Source organism: Camelus bactrianus, chromosome 3 (genome assembly GCF_048773025.1).
Source record: "Camelus bactrianus isolate YW-2024 breed Bactrian camel chromosome 3, ASM4877302v1, whole genome shotgun sequence".
Taxonomy (NCBI): Eukaryota; Metazoa; Chordata; class Mammalia; order Artiodactyla; family Camelidae; genus Camelus; species Camelus bactrianus.
Window position 1 is genome coordinate 95,942,931 of NC_133541.1, and position 19,903 is coordinate 95,962,833.

The following is a 19,903-nucleotide window of genomic DNA, read 5'->3' on the forward strand; positions in this document are numbered from 1 at the left end:
ATAAATAACTAAAATTACAAGCCAATATCCCTGATGAACACAGATGGAAAAATTCTCAATAAAATACTAGCAAATTGAATTCAACAATCTTTTAAAAGGATAATACACCATGATCAAGTGGAACTCATTCGAAGGATGCAAAGATGGTTCAACAAATCCATCAATGTAATACACCACATTAACTAATGAAGGATAAAAAGTCATATGATGATTCCAGTATCATCTGAACAGATGCAGAAAAAGCATTTGACAAAATTCAACGTCTATCTGTGATTTTAAAACTCTCAACAAAGTGGATACAGAGCGAACATACCCCAACATAATAGAGGCCATATATGCCAAGCCTACAGCTAACATCATACTCACGATGAAAAGCGGAGAGCTCTTCCTCTAAGAACAGGAACAAGATAAGGATGCATACTCTTACCACTGCTACTCAACATAGTCTGAAAGTCTTAGCTACAGCAATTAGGGAAAAAGAAAAGGTATCCAAATGAGGAAGGAAGAAGTAAAACTACTATTTGCAAATGACATGATATTATATGTAGAAAATCCTAAGGAATCCACCAAAAAAATTATTAAAACTAGTAAATGGATTCAGTAAAGTTACAGGATACAAAATCAATACAGATACCTGCAGTATTTCTTTTTTTTTTTTCTGCAGTATTTCCATACACTAATAATGAATTATCAGAGAGAGAAATTAAGAAAGTAATCCCATTTACAACCGCACTAAAAGGAATACCTAGGATTAAATTTAACCAAGGAGGTGAAAGCCCTACACAATGAAAACTATAAGACACTGATGAAAGAAATTAAAGATCCAAATAAAAGTAAATATATTCTGTAATTAAGGACTGGAAGAGTTAATACTGTAAAATGTCCATAATGCCCAAAGCAATCTAAAGATTCAATGCAATCCCTATCCAAAGTCCAAAGCCATTTTTCACAGAAATAGAACAATCTAAAATTTGTATGGAACCATGAAAGACCCCCAAATAACCAAAGCTATCTTGAGAAAGAACGTATCTGGAGGCATCACGCTCCTTGACTTCAAACTACATTATAAAGTTTTAGTAATCAAGAGTATGGCATGGGCATAAAAAGACACACAGATCAACAGAGTAGAATACAGAGCCCAGAAATAAACCCATGCATATATGGCCAATTAATTTACAACAAAGGAGCCAAGAATACAGTAAAGACAAGACAGTGATTTCAATAAATGGTGTTGGGAAAACTGGACAGCCACAACTAAGGGTAAAACTGCACCACTACCTTACACTATACACAACAATTACCTCAAAATGGTTAAAGACTTGAACATAAGACCAGAAACCATAAAACTCCTAGAAGAAAACAAACAGTAAGCTTTTTGTTATCAATCTTGACAATGATTTTTTGGATTTGACACCATAAGAAAAGGCAACAAAAGCAAAAATAAACGAGTAGGATACATCTAAAAAGTTTCTGCACAGCAAAGGAAACCATCAACAAAATGAAAAGGCAAGCTGTTCACCACAGCATTATTTACAAGATATGGAAATATGGAAACCACCTAAGTGTCATCAGTAGATGAAAGGATAAAGAAAATATGATACACACACATATATATACACCTATATAAACAAAATGGAATATTACTCAGCCATAAAAATGAAGTAAATTCTGCCACCTGCAACAAAATCGATGGACCTTGACAGTATTATGCTAAGAGAAATAAGTCAGACAAAGAAAGACAAATATCAAATAGTCATTCTCATATGTGGAATCTTAAAAAATAATAATAAAAAACCAAACTCACAGAAAAACAGAGATCAGATTTCTGGTTACCAGGGGCAGGGGGTTGAGGGATTGGAGGAAGGTGGTCAAAGGTACAAACTTCCAGTTAAATAAGTACTGGGGATGTAATGTACAACATGATGATTACAGTGAACACTGCTGTGTGACATATAGGAAATCTGTTAGAGTAGATCCTAAGAGGTCTCATCGCAAGTTAAAAAACATTTTTTTCTGTATCTACATGAGATGGATGTTAACTACACTTATTGTGAAACGATCATTTCACGATACACATTAAGTCAAATCATTATGCTGTGCACCTAAAAGGTATACATTACATATGTCATTTATAACTTAATAAAATGAGGAAAAGCAAGAATACTGTAGAGGGTGAGAGGTGGAAATTATAAACAGACTATGTATCATGAATGCACAAATAAATTTAATGAGAGGCCAGAATATAATATTAAAAAATTTTTTTAAACTGTTGCCCCACACACCCTGCAGTGGGCGGCTTTGCAGCCTTCTACCAATAGACCAGAGGGGATTCTGCCAAGGGAAGTGGTCCACAGTCACAGGACACACAAGTGACACTGTATCGGAACTTTTGCATTTGAGTCCTGATTCTACTAGCTGCATAGCCTTGGTCAAATGGCTCACCTTTCTTAAGTCTTAGCTTCCACATCGGGAAAATGAGATAAGGCAGGCGAACTGACTAAATGGGTGGCCAAGACAGAGAAAGCGGTAAAAACCCTGTGTGAGACCAGCCATTCCTTTCCTGTTGCCTCCACTCTGTCCAACTGGCAGACAATGCGTGCCTCTTCTCTGCAAGTTTTGCAGCCTGTGACAGGGTGCTTCAGGTCTGCACAGTTGTCTCATGAGATGTCACTACGTTCCAACAGTACTGTGTTCTAAGTTTTTCATAAGGTCTGTTGTCTGAGATTATATTCCTTCCTAACTTTTTGGTATTAAAATGCTCTTTCTTATATGAAATGGTGATAGTAGGTGGTCGATTCTTTTCATATCCTGGCCCCGGGTGACAAAAGCTAACAAGCAATACTTTGTCAATTTCCAAAAACGATTGATGTTTTTAGAAATGCATGTTGTTCTACAAACCCCAAAACTCCATGTACTGTGCATGCACTCAGCTCTGTTCTGAGGAGCAGAAAACCGGTAAGGTCACAGTCAGTGGGAGATATATTTAAGAATCTACAGAACTGACTATTCAAAAAGACGTGTGTGAAATTATCAACCCGAGATTACCCAGTCTTGTTCGCTCTGATGTTTGAGCCTCCGGAAACTTCATTAAAAAGTCAGCAAAATTTTGCAAGGATGGCAGCTTCTCAAAAGAACCAATCCTTTCTTTGGCATCCCTTACCAGAATATTAATCACTCACTTGCAGTTTAAGTATTTCTCAAAAAAGAAAGAGGCACTTTACCAAAATCATCCTGGGCTTTCTGCCAGGTAGTGAGGAGCTAGCGTATCTTCTTGATCCAGGAGTGATTTGCACACGGGGGTGGAGTTCAGTTGGGGAGGTAGTGTGTGTTTACTTTGAAAAGTCCTAGGTAAGATTATTGTTTATCAAAACTTTTGGCAAAAACTATCTTCTTGGAGATGCCCTAAAAGATTACACTATGACTTTTGGTGAGCATTCTGACAAGGGGTCTTAACATGGGAGGTTCAGGCATAAATGGTTTCCTTTGAATCTTTAGTATTTTATACATTTGAAAACCTTATCTTGAGAAGGGTCCCCAGGCTGCCCTGACTGCCAAAGCCATCCATGTTATGAAAAATTAGGGACCCCACATGAAGGCCTGTCACGTTTTTTCTGGGAGGAGCCAGGAATGCTCCCACCCTATGCCAAGAGCTCTCTCTTCTTAGTCACTTGAATGCCCAGATACCTTACTCCCTCAGGTCTATCCAAGTGTCACCTTACCAGAGAAGTCTCACCTGACCATCTATGTAAGACAACACTACCACACCATCACCCCACTTTATTTTGGTCAAAGCATCCACTCGCCCCACCTTCTGTAACAACTCTGTCTCTCTCACTAGACCAGAGCTCACTGAGCACCAAGGGAGGGCGAGGGCCTTTGGTCCACTGCTGTAGCCTCACTACCAAGAAGAGGAAACCAGCACATGGAGACTCCATAAATACGGATCGAATGGATCCATCTTCTTTAAACAACTCTGTGTCAAATGTGAAAAGAATAATATCACTTTTGAAATTTCTTAATGGGACCATATGCTGTATATGTGAGTAACAGCCATCAAAGGTTAAAAATACACTGTCTGCCTCAGCGAGTCCACCTTGAAGACTTTCTCCTATAGACACAGTTGCACGTGAGCAGAGACCCGCCACACAACGATGGTCACCGCAGCACTGTTTGTCAGAATGGATGCTAAAACAATCCCGGAGAACTGGTTACATCGGTTCTGCATATCGTACCAGTAACTGGAGTCATACCATGAAACTCCACATGCCGAGGAAAGGGAGAACTGCCAAGGTAGACATTTGTGCCAGAAACCACTGTAAGCACTGCACATGAACTCTCTAGTAAGCCTCCCAACCAGCCTGTGTTATGCCTCCATTTTACAGATGAGGAAAACTGAGATACCAGAGAAGTTAAATAACTGCCCAAAGTCACCCAGCCAAGAACTGGCAGAGTTGGAATAATACAAAGCCAGGTGAGCTGGCACCTGTAGCCACTAACACACTGCCAAAACATTGGGTAACATGACTCATATATATATTTTCAAAGGCTAACAGGATAGGGAAGGCTTTATATATCTATACGCTCTTATGCGCATACTTTTTGGAAGGGTACATGAAAACTCACTATGGAAACTGCCCTGGGGAGGAGAGAGGGAGGGCTGTGGTGTGAGAGAGATTTTATTACTGCACACTCCTCTGTACCATCCAAATGCTTACACATATCACCCAGAGACATTATGTGATTGCTCACTAGAGTAACTGAATTTATAAGGCTGGACTGGACCCCATCACTTCATGGTGGGGGGTGGTAAACTGAGGCAAAGACTTGCCTGAAGCCTCCCAGGTAGGAAGGAAGAACCCCAACGCACTGCCAGGGCCCCAGACTCCCAGCCCCCAGTGGGTCGTGCTGCCTTCTCTAACAGTTTCCACTCTAGCTGACTCAGCTGTCACAACTGGAGACTTTCAAAACCTTCCAATTACAGAGAATTGGGGGAAAAATTATGATTTGGAATTCAAGTGTTGACACTTGAAAAATACCAACCCCCTTTCACTACAAGTGCTTTAGCATGTTACTAAGGCTTTCTCTGCATGTTTCTGGAAAGGTTATTTTCAGAACATTCCACTGAAACCTGGAGATGCAGGGTTCTTCGCTGATTCTGGGAGCTGACACCACAATTTACATTAAACAAATGTTTTGAAAATTAGCTGTTCACGGTTCCAATTTCAGCTTCCCCCAGGGTTTAATGTTAGCCAAATACTGGTACAGTAAGCAGACAATGTGTTTTATTGTGTGGAAGAAAAACAGACCACCATAACAGACTTCCTGCTTTTGTAATCAAGGGAAAAGTTGAGCGTTCAAGTGATTATTGGCATATGGTTATTAGAAACACTGAGTTCCAAATATAGCTACTAGACACTAAAGACACACACGCACACATACACAAAAGCACCCTCTATGTTTCAAGTCCAAAAGAAAGAAAAAGCATTTTAGTGTTCGGTCAGTTGGGAAGTTCAGAAAGTCATGGGACAAAAACTCCAGCAGAAGACTGCGGGTGACATGGAGCAAGGTTTAACCCACGGTTGCAAGAGACACTCTAGTTGGAGAGGTGCTTTTGAACATCAGAGAGCAGCAGCCCACATGAGCAAGGCCATGGCTCTGGTCGCAGCGCAGGAAGGCTATATGAGGGGGTACAGTCCTGCCCCTGGGGGTCCCCAGTGCCTACCAAGCACCAAGGGCCCTGCTCTGTGGGCAGCCAGCTCCCTGAGGCCCAAGATCAAGAGACAATGGATTTGGCACCTGTCTTCTTTTTTAACATTTAAAGAGGGGTGGAACAAGCACTTCCCCCTGCCTTCCCTGTCCTGCTTCTCCCCACAAACGCAAATGTTGCAAAGAGAAAAGGAAACCGTTCAATCTGCTAATTTTATAGTTAGCAGGAATGAGTAATGGAGCATTCTGTGAAATCCCCACCTGCCCAACCTCCTCCAGGACTTGTGAGCCAGGTTGAGTGCAGTATCTGGAAATAACTTACAGGATACTCTTCAGTATTGGGTTTCTCTCTCAAAGAGCTGGGAGTGATTCTGAGCCGGGTGGGATGGGGTGGGGGCCTGTTGGCAAGAGGAATTTAAATTTTGTTGTTTTCAGGCAAGTGTTTGCACCCAGAAGGATGTACAAACAGTACAGCTTCTTCCACCTCAACTGAAGAGAGCCAATAGTGTGGATGAGAGGTGAGAGATGATAGAAGGTGGGAAAGACCTGCCTAACTTTGGATGGGCACAGAGGAGGGGACATGCTGGGCACAGAGGGTGGGCTAGTGAGTGACTCCAGGTCAGTTCTCCTGGACCTATCCTGGGAAGGTGTCCTCATAATCTCACTCTGGTGAGGGCTTTGGGATTAGGTAGGAAGAACATCTTGACATTGACACTGCATTAAACCCCACAAGGTGTTTCCAAATGATTTTTGAGGGTCTTACAAAATAGGGAGGTCACCTTTGGCCGGAAGTAACTTCTACCTAGTCTGGCTGGAGGCCAGAAGGATGATTCCTGAGGGGGCACTGCAGGGCAGGGTAGGGTGGGGCAGCCCTAAGATTCCATTTATTAGACACAGCTTTAATGGCACTGTTCCTAATTTGCTGGCTGGAATCTGTGACGACAGCTGAGAGGTAGGGCCCAGCAAGGAAGGGACACAGAAAATGTGTCCTAGTCGCCTTGGAGTCTCAGACAGATGAGTACAACCACCCACAGGCACAGACCCTCCTGAGGGTGGGCTAGGAGGACCCTGGCTTGGGATTAATTGGCCTGCCCAACTAATTAGGTCACACTCATGAGAGGATTTCACTCCCACAAAACATCAGCACCGACAACCTAGTCTCAGTCCGAGTAGGTCTGGCAGGAAGCACCCAAATAATGCATTCATTTTCCCCTTTAACAAGGCAGTCATTCCAAAGAGCAAACTATCCCAACTATCCACATCCCTGCTGGAACAGGTTCGGAGGAGGCCATGCAGCCATGGCAACACAACAGTTCTGAGTGAGTCAAGGGCAAGCAGGCAGCCGACACCTCTGGGCAGGACTCAACTGCTACCCCTCGCACAGGGAAGCTCCTGCACACACAGGTCTCTCCTCACAGGCATGGGCATCTCCTGGAAGGCTGAGCACGAGGTCCTTCCAGCCTGGGGCTATCTGCCCTGGCACCTCCCCACATCCCCCTTGCCTACAGGAATCTAGTCCCACACTTGTGTCCAGATTCTGGCCACTTCAGCTGGACCAGCCCTCTGTTACCAGCTCTACATGTTCGTATAGTCCCCCGCCCCATGAGGAAGATGAGCCCTCACCAGAAAGAGGAGCCCTTGTGATCCCACGTGCCGGCACCTGCCCACTCCACCTGCCACAGGTCCCTGCCAAATCACATACGCACCTTGGATTTCCGGGCCCCTTTCTTGCCCCCTGCTTTCTTAGACACGGGCTTCTTCTGGGACGGAGATTTGGCCTTTTTGGCTGGGGGTGGCGTGATGATGGCTTCCAACTTCCCTTTGGATCCTCGTTTCTTCGCTAGCAACTCTGGATGGATGTTTGGTAACACCCCTCCACTGGCTATGGTGACTCCTTTTAGCAGCTTGCAGGAAAACCAAAGTAGCAGATGGTGAGCCAGACCACCCTGTCCCTGACCTTCAAGAAGTCACCCTGACCACCCACACTCTTATTTTTGGTTGGTAGAGCTCCTTCCTCCATGGCACCTACAAGGATGCTGACAGGACCCTGGCTCACTATACTGGGAGCAAGCCTTCAGAGTCCCTCACTCACTCAGGTGCAGTTTCCAAAACATCTTTCCTCCAAGGAGAGCCAAATTCCTTGTTTCATTTCCCCCCAACCAATAAAGCCTTGGGGAAAAACTGCCATGGAGGGGAGGGAAGCTGCTAATAGTCCAAAATGCAGTCCACTCCCTTGACAGCCAGCCACACGCCACCCTCCCCCTGGACAGACAGCTCACTTCTTGGGCAGCATGACCACCTGCTGGAGTGTCTGGGTTGGGGAAGCACAGGAGGGCCCCATACCTGATTCAGCTCTTCGTCATTGGCCACGGCCAGCAGGATGTGCCGGGGCGTGACCCGGCCCTTCTTGTTGTCTCTTGCTGCATTGCCAGCCAGCTCCAGAATCTCCGCTGTGGGGAGCAGAGGGGAAAGGCATATGGTCACATTTGAGCATCAGTGGACCATGTGCATCCTCCCAGATCTCCTGTTCTTGGTGCCAGGAATGGGAACTGCCAACAGCTTCCCAAGGCAGCTAACTTGAGCTACGAAGCTGCAGGGGGTCTGCCTGACAACGCTTGGAGCTATTTTAAAAGGGAAGAGCAAATCTGACTTCATATTAGATCTATTTCTTTTACTTTAACCTTTGTATTCTATTGTTTTTGCTGTAAGTTAAGAATGTTGCCTAGAGCCTGAAATATACAGGATAGCACATTCTCAATGCTCTGACCTTTAAAGGTGTAACACTTTACCATTCATATAGAGATAAAAAGTTACAGAACAGAGAATAAATGCCTTGTTGGAGGTTTACATGAACATGTGACTTGATCTATATGGACAGCTGCAAGAACAAGGGATTCAGACACCAAGAAGTTTTCAACAACCAACCACACCCCTTCCCCTTTTAGTTTAAAAGAAGCTTGAATTCTGACTTGGGTTAAGATAGTTCTTTAAGATACTAGACAACCATCTTCTCAGTCTGCTCGCTTTCCCAATAAAGTTGCTATTTATTGCCCCAACAACTCATCTCTTGATTTACTGGTCTGTTGTATGGTAAGCAGTATGAGACTGGACTCAGTAATAGAGCCAAGTCACAGAGGTGTTCAGAGGCAAAGATGAGTAGGACTAGGAGGCCCCCAGTCCAATCCCTTTGTTGTGGAGATGAAGACACTGATGCATAGAGAGAAGAAAGGACCACCAGCTGAAAAGTCCCTCAGTGAGAAGTGGTAGAGCTGAGATTTGAACCTATTTCCGAGAACAAGGCTGCCTGCAGACAGACTCTGGACGTCACCAACACCAACCCCGAGGAGCCAGCAATGTGGCCCGAGAGTGAACTGTGCATCTTGAGCAATGGCTCATGTATGGGTTTATGGGACTTCAGGGGCAGGAGGCATATTACTTACGAAATTTCTGTTGATGGAATCAATGTTAAACACCTGCATACTCAGGTTCAAAACAAGAAGGATGTGACTGGAGCCTTTACAAAGTCAATGCCATAAAAACATAAAAGAGGTGGGGTATAGCAGATTAAAAGAGGCTAAACAGACATAACAGCAGCCAAATACAAAGCGTTAATCCTCGATGGGATGCTGATTACAGAAGAAACTATAAAAGTCATTTTGGTGACAACTGAGGAGCTCCTCCTGTAGACTGGATATTAGACACAAGGGGATTATTAATTTTCTTGAGTGTGATAATGGTATTACCACGCTAAAGGGAACACCTTGTTCTGAGGAGAGGCATGCTGAAGTATTTAGGGGTGAAATGTCTTGATGTCTGCAATTTACTCTCAAATAATCCTGAAAAAGTCTACAGAGGGAAAAACAATGTGATGAAATGTTAACAATTGTTAAGTCCAGGTGTGATGTAAGAGAGTAAGATATAAAAGATGTAAGAGAGTTCCTCTTTCAGCATTCTGTATGTTTGATATTTTTCAAAGAAAAAAACTTAGGAGGATACAAGCCTAACCTATAGTTGATGCTAAGTTAGAGTTTATTGACCAGTCCTGTGGGGCAGGGTCTCACCAGACAAGACAGGTCTTTCAGAGCGCCAAAGATGGGGGAAATTAGGAAGTGCCTTTTGGCAAGAGATTTCTTTTCTCCTTGGTGGCCCAGTTCTCTTGGTAACTGTCAACCTCATCACAATCGCCTCATTTTCTTAATGAGAAACGCAGACTGTCCCTAAATGTATCTTATACTCCCACTCCTCAGTTCTGTCCACACCATGGCCCCCCTGCTTGTGATGTCTATCTAACCCACCCTTCTGGGCTCAACTCAAGTCTGACCTCTTCCTGGTACTGAGGGATTCCTAATATTCTAAGTTATGTTGTGAACACTCGACATCGCCAGCAAAATCAAAACTCATTATAAGATAACTAGAAAAAAATCTAGGTACATGAAAATCATGAATTTAAAATTTACATTATTACATGGTTTACACTGTTAAGGGGTACTGACAGCTGAACCCAACGCAAAAACCGCCATATGTAAAGCTGGAGGGCTACTTGGCTGCTCATACCTGGATCAGGAGGTTTCCCCTAAATCCAAGGCAGGAATTCATTTACTCAGTAATCACTGCACTGATGATACCTGGACACCAGAGGCACTCTGAGGTCTCTGACTACTAGATGCTCCCAGGCCACAGGGGTCCCTCACCTTGAATGTCACATCTGCAAGTCATGAGAGTGAGGCCCAGAGAGGAAGAAGAGATAATCAGTATGTTTCCCACCCTCACCCATTAGTCACAATAGGGTGGTTCCCCATATGGCCTGGGTACAGGCCCACTTGGCAGTTTCACTGAAGCTTCCTTATAATTGACAGTGGCTGTGTGTCCCAATGTCCAGAGGAGAAAGCTTAGTGTGGCCAAGCGAAAAAGGGTGCTTGGGATGCCCCAGGAGCCATGAATGCAGACGCGAGCCCAGCTTGGCCTCCCTTCTCCCACGTTAATGTGGGAGGCGGCACATCTACAATGCTACTGTCCAACTCCCACCTGTGGAGAAGTGAAGCAGGAGTCTGACGAACAGGAGGACAGACCCTAGGAGTAAGGGCACAGGAAGGAGAGCCAGCCACGGCTGGTGCTGGGCTGGAGCCCATGTGGCAGGAAGTCTGGAGAGGGGCAGCTGGCACTGCTGACTTACAGCCCACTTGGCTGGCTTCCTGCCTTTACCACCCCCGTGCCTCCCCAGTTTTCCTCCACTTTCTGAGGCCACAGGGAAACATGGGGTCATCAGTATCTACAGAGCCACAATATACAGAGGAGGTTGGTGGACTGCAACCTTTTCCCCCATAATATGCTTAGAATCCCTTATCTGGCCCTCATTAAAAGAGAGAGAAAGACAGAGAGAAACCCACAGTACTGCCCTAAGCCACCCCTTTGGCAAGAAGATCGTTTGAAATTTTGGTTTCTCAGGAAGGTGGAGGTGGCCTGTTTCCTCTTCCTGCCTGGGGTATTGGTGGAGGCTCTCCCCAAGGGAAGGCACAGTGGCCGTTGATGAGGGTGGAGGAAGAGGGATGTGGTCTTTTTATTTTTGGCAGTACTGCCCTAGCTTTTCTTGTGCAGGGAAGATGGTGGTGATGAATGCAAAGACCTGAAGGGTGGGGAGGGGTCCCTAGGACTCCCTGTGTGTGGGGGCCTCTGATTTGGGTAGGGACAGGCAGTATGTAACACAAGGAAGTAAAGCAATGCAGCGAACTCTAAGCAGCACTTACTGCTGAGAAATCTGAAGATCCATTCTCCAGGAGCTCCCCCTGACTTCCACTAGCTTCCCCCTGCCCCACCCCCACACTTTCACATTGTGTGAAATTTCCAATAGCCTGAGTTTCTACACTTCGGAAATTTCAAAGACTGTGCTCACTTTGCTGCTGACTCAGCCTGGACTCAGGGATGCCAGACTGGAGCCACCTGGGAGTGACCAGGAGGTGGATGTGGAGGGACTGGAGAGGTGTATGGAGCGGGGTGAGGAGTGTTCCAACTCCCTGGAAAGAGCTGGGTCTGGGTGTCATTCCTGTGTCATTCCTCTGCCTTTTTCAAAGAGCCAGAAAAGCCAGGACTCCTTCCTTTTTGCAAAATCCCATCTCACCTTTGATCTTCAACGGCCAAGATAACTGGCCCTCCCACCCACTACCTTCAAAAAGTGGACCTTCAGTCCTGGGGGGTAGGGAGGGAGCTGTGTCAAGTAGGGTAACAAAGAAGGGTAGAGATTCACACTTTGACTAGTTGAGCAAGAGCTTTATCTTCTGTTTACTCCTGCATGTTTTCCAGGTGGATAGTTACCATAGCAACTCCTTCATCAAGGGACACACAAGCCGGAGCACCTCAGAGACACACCTTTTATGAATGTGTGTTCCATGCTCCTCCCCTCCCCTGCACTGCGGCAAGCAGAGGGCTGCGGCCACTGACCACAGCCCAGAAAGATGGAGGACAGACTCTGGCTGTGAACAAAAGCAGGAACCCAGAGCACGAACTCACCCCTTGCCAAGCATTCAGTAACACCCGCCCCCCACACAAAACCTCAGTCCACTTTTAGAAATGGCAATCGTAAAGGGCTTCCCTGGCTAAAAGAGGGCTGCCTGCTGCAGTGGGGAGGAGAGGTGCAAAATGCCAGCAACTCAACAAGATGGATCAGTTCCCATCTGCTCTCCAGGGCATGTTTGCTGTAGGACGGGAGAAGGGGTGCTGAGTGCTGAGGAATTGGGGCAGGGCACACTCCACCAAAGGAGATTTCCTGATTAAGTTTCCTTCCTGGTAAGTGATCCTCAGCTTTGCAAATGACAACAAGAGCAAATTCATGGAGGCCCCGGGCTCATGCTGTGCCTGGGCTCCTGCCACTGCACCCCATGCCCACAGGGATGGGCCCCTCACCCCCACTATCAAGGGGGGCCACCTCCTAGGCTAGGCCAGGGCCAGCTTCAGCTCTGCCTCCACTTGAATGGAACCCATGCCTTCCTACAGAGGAAGGTTTCTGGCACTTGACTCATCTTGTATCTTGGAAGGCTTTGTGCATCTCTAAATTTTTTTGCCTCTGGCTGCTTTGAGAGAAAATGGATTCTGAGAAAGAAAACCAAGAAAGCACCACATCTACAGGCACAGATTCTTTTGTTCAGTTTCCAGAGTTCCACACTTGGATCCTCCCTTGGAGGGAGTTTTCAGAAGCCACAGCCCTGGAGGCTTTAAACAAAACAAACAGAATCTATAAGAAACCAGAGAAGGAAACTGGGAAACAGCAGTTAGGAGGAGAAGAAACAAACCCCTTACCAGGCCCTCCACCCCCTCAAGCCAAGTCCTCCTGGCTAGTGACAGTCTAATTTTATTACCAACGACCAACATGAGACTGGTTTGGAGCCCAAAGCACATGTGGTCAGCTCTGGGGAGGACCTTCAGTGTGGTGAGGTTCTCCAATTATAAACACTGCACAGAGGACAGGTTGAATGATGCGCTACACTGGCCAATTCGTGAGCTAATTTTTTGTTTTAAGAACTTTTTGCTTGTTTTAAGCTCTAACTTGCGAAACACCCAAGTGTCTCTGGGTCCCACTCCTGGTCAGGGCCAGTCTCTGGCAAGTGGAGGGCCAGTCTCTGGCAAGTGGTGAGCCACTGGTGCCGTCTGGCCTGGCCCAGTGAGGCGATCTTATTCTCTTGTCAGAGCAGCAAGCGCAGCAGAGGCACCCCTGGGTCCAACGTTCCCCAGCCTCATTGAACATGATTGTTTTAAGGCCACTTGACAAAATTCCCACAGCCATGAATACCGGCATTATTTGGCAGCCTTCTCAGCTACAGCCCAGCTGTCTGAACATGAATACCTTTGACAGGTCTGCTTTCCAAGTTCATCCAGAGACCAAAGGCTTAGAGTCCTTTTTTTTTTAATCCAAACGTCTTGAACTGAACCCTATCTGTTGTACTGAAGCATTCTGTCTATCTTCCTTTAGGGAGATGAAGTCATGGTTTGCAGAATTAGACTCCTAACAGCTAACAGGTGACATGTGGAGGCTGCGCCAAACTCTAAACACAAGTCTTGCAAGGGGAAGAGTCAGGGGCTTCTACAGAACTGTTTGAAGCGCCTCCTCTCACAAAAGAAATAGTGAAAATAACAACCAGAAATCAAAGAAAAGCAAATGGTCACGTAATCCCAAGGAGAAAACAGATATTTGCTACAAAGCCAACAACATGACAAGGAATCTGTTTATTGTATTTCTTTCCATTCATCAGGCTGCCATCAGCAGTTCATTGAGTTCAGAACTGTTTTACACCATTCCGGAAGGCCTTAACCCAATCAACCCCAATCGGAGAGTGACTGCTAAGAGTTTCCTGCCTCCTGACTGCACCACAGTTTCCTCCAACTCCCTCGGCAGCCCAGAATCCACCGGCCCACATCCCACCTTTTTGAGAGATAAGTGGCAGAGTCTGAAGCCCGCTGAGCTGTCAGCCCACACCACTGGGGCCTCACCTCTGGGCCACAGCAAAGCTCTCCAGTCTGCCTGTCCCAGGGGCCTCAGAGGAACCAGGGATTCCAGAGAGAAAATAAAACCTATAGCAGTAATTGAAGGAGGTATTTTCTCTGCAGAAAACCAGGTATATTTATAAGAATGAGCCATTCTATAGCTTTTCTGCAGATGTTCTGACATTAACTTGTCCACTGTTGCTAAGCCCACATTATAGACCCCTCCTCAGGACCCACGAGCTAGAGGGTCCAAGAAACAGCATCTGGTCCAGTTTCCCACCTTCCCCACAAAGTCTCCCAATAAAATAGAAATGCAGCTTAATTTGAGAATTTCTAAAACTAATTGTTTTTCATGTTGCAAAATAAAAAAATCAGTAATTTTGCATTATACACATTAACAAAAAAGAGATTATGATTCTTGGCAAACACTATCTTCAGCTAACCTGCCAACCCAGCCCCATGTGTGTTATCTTGCCTTTCGTGAAAACTTCCTCTTCCTTCCCCAAATCTCCAGCACATCTGTGTAAGCTCACCTCCTGGGTCTGTGTTCAGCATTCAGCCCTGAATGGCACTGCAGCTCAGCTGGGGGTGTGCTGTCTGACAGCCTGGGTGTAAACCCCAGCTCCTGCAATGGGCTGTGAGACTTGTCAAGACCCATCTGAGCCTCAGGGTCCCCTTCTATAAAAGGGGATGATAACTGAAGTCACCTCTAGGTTTGTGAGGATTAACGAGTTACCAAGTTACATGCTTAGAACACTTGTAAACAAAAACTACAATTACTGAGGCTACAACCACACACATTATCTTTTAAAATGGTGTAGCAGGCTTGATTTCTGGGAGGAGGAAACTATACTTTCTTTTCCTCAGTTTCCTCTGTCAAAATAACTGGCCAGCTAGCTAGGTGGATAGACGGATGTGGTGAGAGCCAAGAGGAAGAGGAGAGAAGCAATACAGAAAACCTGGTGTTTCCTCCCCTGATAGTTTACCCTTTGCTGTTATACTTAACAGTTTACATATGTTTGAAAAATGCACTTGAACCCGCTTAACCTCGGTGCTGCCAGACTTGCCTTGACATTATGCAGCACCCAGGGAGGCCCCACAGACAGCCTCTGCCTGGGGATGGGGTCTGGGGCTTTTGTCCCACCCAGCAGGGTGTAGCATGGCAGCGCAGGACCAAAGGTCTGAGGCAGCGCAAGTCAAAACCACAGAAGGAAGGCTGACGGCCAGAGGAATCTGCTCTAACCCAGGGCCAGGCGACAGCCGGCAGGACCTCTCCCACCATTCACTTGTTTTCAAGGACTCTAAACTAATATGCAAGGAAATGGTTAATACGTATGTTTGTTTTGATATGGAAAATCATAGCCATTTGTTCTTAATTCATCTCAGGAAAGGGTGACCAGTCAGGGATGTCTGCTGAAATGCAATGATTTGAAGAGTGTAAAGAGGAAACTCATTTAAAGAGCCCTGACAGGGTGCCATTTCCCAGATGGACTTTTACACGGCAAGTAAGCAGAGCAGTGCCGTGGTGAGCTGCTGTCACGTGGGGAAGGGAAGGAGAACGCCTGGCACCGGCGCTTACACATGCATTCAGAGACGTGGCATGGCTCTGCCTCCTAGGATGGAACCAGCGACCACATCCGAGGGAGACATTTTGCTCTATCCTCTTTTGCGCCGTTTGACTTTATCTTGTGCACTATTTGTCTTTTCGAAATATAAAAAACTGAAAACGCAGAGTAAATGGCAAGAGGCAACGATGCTATATGCCACCCCACAGGCCTTGGCAATTGTGTGCCACAAGCACCCTCCTGTCTTGACATCTGTTCCAGCGCCTTATCTTGCTTCTGGAAAAAAAGAACTGAGCACATGGAGACTTTTCAGGTTCTTTCATGAACAAGGGCTGCCACTCCTGGGGTCACTTTATTAATAGCCCAGCCCTGGCCCTGTCTGCCCAAGTGGATTCCCAATGCCAAGGGCCACATGTCTAAGAACTTGCCTAAGCTCTGTCACCCATGATTCCACCTCCTCTTCACTAAGGGGACAATGAAGGGACACTGGGCAAAAACCTTATGGCCCTCCAGTCCACCGTCAGTGCCACTGAGTGCTACAGCCTCCTCACACTCAACCGGGCACTGCCCTTCCCTTTCCTCATGGCAGCCCTCAGGCCACCTCTGGCCATCTGAGTGCTTCTCTTCCAGGACCTCTGTGTCCTGCTGCTGCAACAGCCAGCACCTCCCACACTGACCAGATGGCCCCTCCCTGTGGCCTAGCACACATCACTCCAATGGTCATCACCTGGGTCTCTTGTGTTCACATGCCTCCTTCCTACAAACTCTCGACTTTCCTCCTTCCTGTCAGGGACTATTTGTCCTCCCAGTCCAATTCCACAGGACCTGTCCTCTGCGGGCGCCAGGCCATAGGACTGCCTCCAGCCTTGGCACACCTATACCACATGCCCTCCGGTAATCACCTGTGACTGTGCAGGGCCCGCCCCTCTCAGGAGTCCACATCTGCCTCCTCAGCCAGGCCATGGCTCCGTCGAAGACAGGAGCCAGCCTTGGAAGGCTGGGTGAATCCCATCCTCCTGAGATGTCCACCAAAGGTAGAGGAGATGCAAAGTGTACCGAGTGATCCTGAGTCCCGAGGTTCTCCTCTTAACTGCTAAGGTTTCAGCTCCAATGAGAACCTACAGGAAATACTCTTTCAGAGATGAGTTATTGTGCTGAGCGACCTTGGAGACCTTATCTAAACTCCCTGAGCCAGCTCCCTCCTAAGCAAAGGTGGCCGGAGGATTCAGTGGGTCACCAGACATGAAGGCTCAGCCACTGCCTGACACACAGCAAGTGCTCAATATATGGCATGTGTTTTCATTGCTTAAACTGCCCCACCGTTTCTGCATGCAAAGCATGGCCCTCCACGCCCCCAAGATCATGGTAAGATGAGCCACAATCGGAATCTAGGAGAGAGACTGCCAGGACCTGCCTGGGGCAGAGGTGGGAGGGCAAAGAAAACAACTCTACTCAAGCTAAGGACCTTCACTTTCCAAGTGAACAGCAGATATTGACTTTCAGCGGTCAATATTCAGATTTACAGAGACAACAGAGAAACGTTAACCAAAGACTACCTCAGTTACCAATGACCCGAGGGGGCATCAAGCAGGATATCAACAGCAAGGGAAGCTGACAGATTAGCCTTTCCCAGACGCCTTGGATTTCCACGTGCTTCTCACAGTTCTGCAGGCAAGATGTTAGCTCTGGCAGAGAACGAGCCTCCTTCTATAAGAAGATGTATATAAATGTCTTCTATAAAGGCCATTCGACACATGTCCTTCTGTAGACCCCACAGGCCTCCTGAAGTACCAGGGAACACATGCTTTCTGGCCACTAGATGGAAGGCACTTGTCTAAAAAGGGAGCAGGTGGAGTGGAAGATAAAGGAAGAAAGGGAGGGAGGGTGGGAGCCAAGATTAGAGCCGGAGGCTGGCTGAGCAGCCTGGCAAATCCAAGGAGAGTGTGTATCTGTCATCTTTCGGCAACCAGAACTAGAGGGGGCTGTGGGAAGAGACAAGCAGGGAGATGGAGGGAGGCTGTCTGTGGTTGGTACCATTTGGGTTTGTCTTCTTGCTGGAACTTATTTATAGCTCTGAGGAGTGGCTTTTTGCTTTCACAGTACTTCATTCTGCGTTGACTTGACATAGGCACCCTTAGGCAGGGAAAGAAAGTAAGAGGACTATAAATATGTTTTATTAGTTGCTGATATTTTAACAGGAAGATATTGGGAGAAGAGATATTTGTAGCATTCTTACCCACTTCCTCCTCCTCTCAGTAAGTAAGTAAGTAGTTCTTTTAAAGCCATTCTTGATGGTCATTCACAGAGGGACTTGGGGGCACCTCTAGCACCCATCTGGGATGCTGCTACTTTGATCAGTTGGGCAGCTCCTGGCTTCCTCTGCTTTTCAAGGTATAGCTGAGACACCTTTTTGTAGCAAGAGTGAGAGAGAAGCTCTTGAAACCCTTCCTGTTTGCCACTAACAGCTGCCCTGCCTGCCACTTGCCTCTCCTCAGGCAGGTCTGGCCCACGATGCCCTGGTGTTAATCCTAATTACGCATCATTAAAAAATCCAGGAGTCTAGTTCAGCTCTCATCCTCATCCAGTTCCTGGAAGCATCTGCCATTACCAATATTCCCTCCTCCAGAAACTCATCCTTCCTCTAACTGGTCTTCTTACCCTTCAACAAAAACCTATGTGCTGAGCAGCTGCAGAGTGTCTGCCCTTGTGCTGGGGGCTGAGTACACAGTGATGAGGCAGGGTTGGAGAAGGCATACTCCCAGTCCTGAGGTTCCCTAGTATGTCCTTTGGGACATCTGGCCCATCAAAGACACTCAATACAAATCTGTTGAACTCAACAGTAATTCCTTTGACCCCCAGCTCCCAGCTCAGCACCTTGTACCTGGTCGGACCTTGGAAACTCTTACACAAACAGGTTATTACAGATGAATTACTGAACAAGTGAATAAGCACCACAGCATTCAGGTGGTGGTGAGGGATGTTCTCTGAGGCACTGGCCTGGTTTCAAGGATTAGAACAAACACGTGGCATCCATGGCAGGCAGTATGAACTACAAAGCTGTCATCTCAGGAGAAAGCAGGCCCAGGATGGTCCACGATCCAGGCAGGCCACCCCTCACAGTCTCAAGTCAGGACTCGAGGTTGGCTGAGGGGACCAGGGATGGTGGGGGAGTTCTGAGGTAGAACCACCATCCTCAGATTTTGGCTCAAATATAAATGTCAGCCTCTACATATCACATGAACCCATTTTCATGATACCCTACTTTTTGAAATTTTACTTTCTAGATTTATTTTGAAATGAAAAGAGAGAAAAAGATTATCTTTAGAAAGATATCTAACATTTATAAGAAACTAATAACACTGATGGTCTTCTGAGAGGAGAACTGGGTATGCAAAAGAGCAGGGAGAGAAATGCACATCTCACTGCATGTCCCTTGGGAACATGCAAATTTTATCATCAGTATATATTACTTAATGAAGAAAATAATTACTTTCTGCAAAAATAAAAAGAGAATAAAAGGCCTACTAGATATGAGAAACATATTATGAAGTATATAACTAGATAGACCAATGAAACAAAAGAAAGTCCAGAAACGGCCCTAATTAACCTAGAAATTTCACATATGGTAAAGGTAGCATCTCAGATCACCAGGGAAAGGAAGGAATATCCAACTAACTGTGTTGAGATAAATGGGTAACCATCTGGAATAAAACTAAGTCCATCCTTCTCTCACACTATAGATCAGGATTAATTCCAAATGGGTCAAAATAAAAACGTAAAAAATTAAGCCATAAATATACTAAGCAAGAGCATGACGTAATTCCTTTGCAGTCGTGAAGAGAAGTGGGCTTTCTGAACCATGACTCAAAATCCAGCAAAAACAGACAGACTTATAAACACCTCAGACATTGGAATTACTCAGATAAATACATAAAAAAATATGTGTAATATATATTTAAAGAAAATTTTGAAAATGAAGAGAAAATAAGAGATTATAAAGAATGACCAGGCAGATTCATAAAAGAACCAAACAGATCTTCTAGACATTAAAAAAAAATTAAAAATTAAAAATTCAGTGACTGAATTAAATAGCAGGTAAGATACAGCTAAAGAAAGAATTACTAAACTGAGAGATAGCTCTACAAGACAGATCAGAAGTA

At 45.9% G+C, this 19,903-nt stretch overlaps 1 protein-coding gene across 14 annotated transcripts in view; it reads right to left on the minus strand.

Annotated features, from left to right (window-relative positions):
- MACROH2A1 (macroH2A.1 histone) overlaps positions 1-19,903 on the minus strand; it is a 76,688-nt gene that overhangs the window by 37,256 nt on the left and 19,529 nt on the right. For all 14 annotated transcript variants that reach the window (XR_012505643.1, XR_012505642.1, XR_012505644.1 and 11 more), the window contains exons 3-4: positions 8,050-8,156; positions 7,413-7,610 (exon numbers count right to left, since the gene is read on the minus strand). Coding sequence is in view for 10 of the 14 variants with exons in the window: in XM_074360706.1 (XP_074216807.1) it covers positions 7,413-7,610; positions 8,050-8,156 (305 nt within the window). In the remaining 4 variants the exon portion in view is untranslated. The remainder of the gene's footprint in view (positions 1-7,412; positions 7,611-8,049; positions 8,157-19,903) is intronic.